Raw genomic sequence first — 5,000 nt, 5'->3', positions numbered from 1 at the left:
AAAATGGACATTAAAACACTTCCTTGAATAGACCTTTTAATTTAAGTTAAGTAATTCCCATCCAGGCTGTAGGAGGCAAATGTTTGAAGGTGTGTGTTCATTTCCACGAAAACAAACTGAACATGTTTGTTTGAGTAGTTAGTCTGGGAGCAGGAGGCAGCCCGACTGTGAGAACTGCACAGTTAGCATGTGTGTGGCAGCAAGCTCGGAATAGCAGTATGCTAGAGTGAACTGCTAGAAGCCAGCTGCAGGATGTTAGTCAGAACTGACCGCGTGCGTGTGCGAGAGCTGCTAGTGTTAGCGGGGTTCATTAGCGCGGCCCCGGGGAGGAAGCGGGAACTTTACAGCTGTTCTAACAGGCTCTGGCTAAACTGGGCCACACTGCACCACAGTCAGAAGGCAGTAGAAGCCCATCTCAGCATGGCAGCAGGCTGAGCTCAGGCTTCCAGGGCTGGGAGCACTCTCACAGGCCTCTAAGGGCCCTCCCAGAGGCTGGTGGAGCTCCTGCTACGATCTATATCGCCACAGCTGCCCTGAGGGGCAGGGACAGAGGCTCATGTCGAGTTATAAGGATCTGCAAAAGCACTTTGACAAGAGCATTTGTGTACGGGTTGAATTCCCTAGAGGAGTGTGAGGATTTGGGCCGTTAGAAGGTGATAAAGACTGGAGAGGATCATAGAGGAGCAGCCAGCAGAGAAACAGATGGAGAGAGAGAGAGACAGAGAGAAGGGAAGAGGGGGAGGGAGAGAGAGAGAGAGAGAGAGAGAGAGATGGGAAGAAAGTCTGAGTTGGGAAGAAAGTCTCCTCCTTCTCCACACTATGGGGATACTGGGCTCACGCACGCAGGAGCAATCGCGCACATGTGTAAGTGTGTGTGGGTGAGTGTGAGCGTGAGCGTGTGTGCGTGCGTGAAAGAAAGAGAGAGAGAGAGAGAGAGAGAGAGAGGACAAGCTCTTACCACTCTGCAGGGTCTGTCGTCCTCCCGATAGCACTCCCAGGGGCAGTGTCCCAGTGGGGGTCAAACCCTTCAGCTGTAAGACACTCTCATTCTCCTCCCTGACCAAGACACATCACACACACACGAAAACACAACACACACTACACAAGATCAATACTATATAGAATGTACATGAAAGGTAAGAAGTGAATAGCAAACGTCTGGATCTTACCGTTTTGGATTTTAATGGAGGCAATTAAGATCCTTTATATTATTAATATATTCATTAAACAGTAAAAATTGCAACAAAACCACTTTAAAGCTTTTTTTTTCTTTTCTGTAAACTCGTTCACTGTAGAATATATGTGTGTGTGTGTGTGTATATGCATGAGAAAGAACCTGTGTGTGTCTCTTCACCTTAGAACAGAGAAAACCCGAGCCATCTTGCCAATAGCGCGAATCTTATTTCTGATCACCTCCTTGCGGGCAGCTGGTGTACCACCTGTCCCCCCCCCCCCCCCCACACACACACACACACACACACACACACACACACACACGAGAGAGAGAGTGTGTGTGTTATTTTTCCAGACTTTCATCCTCTGTGTTATCCACAGGGCCAGCGTAGCAATGCTGGTCTGAGCACAGTGACTGCTGCCCGGCTGAAATCTTGCTGGACACCAAATCCCTGCAAGCACAAGGGACCAGGATGCGCGCCATGTGTCATCCAGCCAAGGAGAGAACCACTCAGGAGTTACAGAAACGTTTCTCATCATGAAGCCATTCAACTGACACCGTCAGGCAGTGAGACGCTGGATCAAATGGGACATTAGAGCCTTCCTTCCCTCGTGGGATCAATAACCCCCATTTCTAAAACTCAAAGGGCCCACAGACACACAGAGGAAATGTGTCAGGCCAAGATATAATTATGCACCAGTGAAAAAGAAGGACGAGTCTAACAGGTCCTCAGCAGTCTAAGTGGGTCACAGTCCTGCTGTATGATGGTGTCTCCTGCTGGGGGCACTAACGAGCATGACTGTACTTGACTGCTGAACTAAGGACAGAATGTACCAGGTGTCTGATTTTAGCCAAATTAATTTGGAAAACTACTTGGGTCAGCACAAGGAACAGCTTGATCAACTAACAAAGCTGCGTGTGCACTGATCAAGTCTGATCAACTAACAACGTTGTATATGTGCTGACCAAGTCTAATTAACTAACACGACACTGTACATGTGCTGACCAAGTCTGATCAGCAGGAGGCTGTATAAGTGTTGAACACCCCCTTCAGATCGTTTGTAGATAAACGGTTCAGTTAAACAATTGTTTAGTTATTGATAAAAACATTAATAACCCTTCACTTTAACTGAACTCAACCCTTCGTATCAACCTGTCCACTGACCATCAGAGACAATCACCTGCTATTTGTTTTTTTAAAGAGAATCATTTTTACAATTAGTCACAATTTCTGCAAAAATTAGCAAAAAATGTCCAGAAAAAAAGTTAGCCCTTAAAACATTTACAGAGTTTATATACAGACAACATACAAATGTCTGAGCTTGGTCGCGACACCTTGAAGAAAAACCAGCTCTTCTGGCACACTTAACCTTTACCCCCACGCGTACTCAAAATCAAACCCCCCTTTAGACGCAGACGTAAGAGCACTGAGTGGAAGACTGGCCAGACGTCTCAGTCGTGCGTTGGTGTCTGGCACACACACCTGTGGAGGTTTTCATGTGTCAAGTGTCACTTGTGTGGGGGTTCACAACTAGGACATCCTGAATTTCATTACATTGCAGGCCTGCTGTAGGAGCTGGTTAGCATGAGGACCCTTATGGATGAACTGTCTCGCTGACATGGACGCTGTCTCGCCCACTCACTGAGGCAGACGAGCGCTCACCCTCTCTTGGACGAGCTGTCTCACTGGCCGACATCCTCACTCTCAACCCGTCTCGCACCACAGACAAGCTCTTACCTTCACAGGTGTCGTCTCCTTCTGACATGAGCTCATCGTCAGAGCAGATGTTCAGGACATTCACCAGCATCTCCGTCACTGAACACACACAAAGCAATAGTTTCAGTGTCTTCCCCCCCCCACACACACACACACAAAACACAGCTTAGCTAACTTCACTCTCACCTTTCTCCCCAACAAAGGGCAGAGACCATGTGAACACGTCCATGAAGTTTGGCAACCAGTACGGGTGGGGAGAACAGTTAAACTGACGAATATTCATAACATTGTTCTCATACTTCAACACAGCAGCTAGAGAGAGAGAGAGAGAGAATGAGAACACCAGTGCAAATTAGAAGTCGGAACAAGAATTCGTGGTCATTTTCAGAGATCTGGGATTGTAGGTGTAAAAGACCTTTATGTCTTCCACACGGTTCCACAAGACTCACCTTTATTGTTATAAACATCTAAGTAGTTTGGTGCTGAGAAGATCGTGATTAATGAGGGAAACCCTGTTGTCTGGCTTTTTCTGTACATTCGGTACCTAATTGAAGCCAAAAACAAAGTTAATCAATGAATTTATTGAAGTGAATTGATTAAGTGAAGAGTTGAGGCAGTGTTGGTCACACTCACCCGGCGTCCTGGGCTTCATGCGCTCGGATTATCGACAACAAGTTATTGTTCATCAGAAAGTCACACACAGCAGGGTAACTGAGAAGAGGGAGAGGACCATCTCAACCAAAGCCACCACTCAAACTCCCATTGCGGACTTTAGCAGATAGAGGCCCAACTTCAGAAAACATCTCGCCAGATTTAATGCAACGTCAACAACAGCAGCACCATGGTAACGCATGTCCTCACGCATAAATGTGGATTTTACCATTGGTGTGGTATGTGGTGCTACTGGTCCTCATTGGAATAGGGCGTTGCTGCCTCATAAGAGAACGCACCACCCCCAACTTGATCTCTTGAAAGTAAGAACATTTACTGATTGTGGTGTGTTTGGCGTGAGTATGATAGCAAACTTCACAACTGCAGTACTAGAACATGAAGAGAAAGGTGACTATGCAGGACCTCAGAACGCCACAATCCCCACGAGATGCAAACTTAGGGGTTACAGAGGAACAATGATGAAGTCGCCAGCTCAGAGCCACAACGCCATTCCCGTGGGAGCCTCAGATTATGTATTTTGTCTGATATAGATTTGTCTGTTAGAGTTTATACGTGTTCTGGACTTCTAGGCATCAGTATTGATACCCATGTTATATATTTTCTGTATTTTTATGTGTGTGTGTGTGTATATATATATATATATATATATATATATGCGCGAGTTATACCGTGTATGACTGTGTACGTGAAAAATAAACCAAACTTGAACTTCAACTATATATCAACAGAATTTTAGCTCTAACCTATTGTACTGTGCTAGGATATTCTACGAGGAAATGGCAAAGTACTTTTGTAAGTCCCTCTGGATAAAAGCATCTGCCAAATGCCGAAAATGTAAATGTAAATTGTGTCGGTTTGTCGGTTTTCATTGGCCATCACCTTAGGCACAGGCAAATTTACAGCAATGGTAAGTAGACGCCGACATGCTAAACACTGCGGTAGTAATTTTATGACCAGGGACTGAAAAGTGTTGTACATATTGGGTGGCACAGCAAGGTTACCACCAGGGTTTAGGAATCTGGCCCAGGGTGTCTGGATGTAGAGGAGTGTGTGGCACAGCTGTGACGCGTGGCAGCGTGATACCTGTAGAAGTAGGAGCACCCACGCACACTGTTGTGACAGAAGTGGTCCTGGGTCTTCTCACTGCCATAGTCCTCCCCAGGGTCAGACCACAAAAGGTCGCACATCGGCCCAAAGGCAGGGGGCTCCTTAAACCTGTCTACCTACAGAGCACACACGCACACACACGCACACAATAAAGCAACTCTACAGACATGCAGGCCTCATGTCCAAGACTGGGAACAGCACGTCTTGGGGTTAATACTTTGGTGAAGGAGCAGACAGTGGAACAGAGGGACCCAGCTGTATGTGTTTCATAAAGGTTAAAGGTCAAAGCTGAGGGACCCAGCTGTATGTGTTCCACAGAGGTTAAAAGGT

The 5,000-nt window shown here is 46.4% G+C and overlaps 1 protein-coding gene across 2 annotated transcripts in view; it reads right to left on the bottom strand.

Annotated features, from left to right (window-relative positions):
• ppp3ccb (protein phosphatase 3, catalytic subunit, gamma isozyme, b) overlaps positions 1-5,000 on the bottom strand; it is a 25,159-nt gene that overhangs the window by 4,047 nt on the left and 16,112 nt on the right. For both annotated transcript variants that reach the window (XM_035535536.2, XM_035535535.2), the window contains exons 6-12: positions 4,647-4,786; positions 3,525-3,602; positions 3,341-3,435; positions 3,078-3,203; positions 2,913-2,990; positions 1,355-1,439; positions 959-1,056 (exon numbers count right to left, since the gene is read on the bottom strand). In XM_035535536.2, coding sequence (XP_035391429.1) covers positions 959-1,056; positions 1,355-1,439; positions 2,913-2,990; positions 3,078-3,203; positions 3,341-3,435; positions 3,525-3,602; positions 4,647-4,786 — 700 coding nt within the window. The remainder of the gene's footprint in view (positions 1-958; positions 1,057-1,354; positions 1,440-2,912; positions 2,991-3,077; positions 3,204-3,340; positions 3,436-3,524; positions 3,603-4,646; positions 4,787-5,000) is intronic.

This window comes from Electrophorus electricus, chromosome 19 (assembly GCF_041902795.1).
Source record: "Electrophorus electricus isolate QZ-2024a chromosome 19, ASM4190279v1, whole genome shotgun sequence".
NCBI lineage: Eukaryota > Metazoa > Chordata > Actinopteri > Gymnotiformes > Gymnotidae > Electrophorus > Electrophorus electricus.
This window is presented reverse-complemented; position numbering and strand designations above follow the sequence as displayed.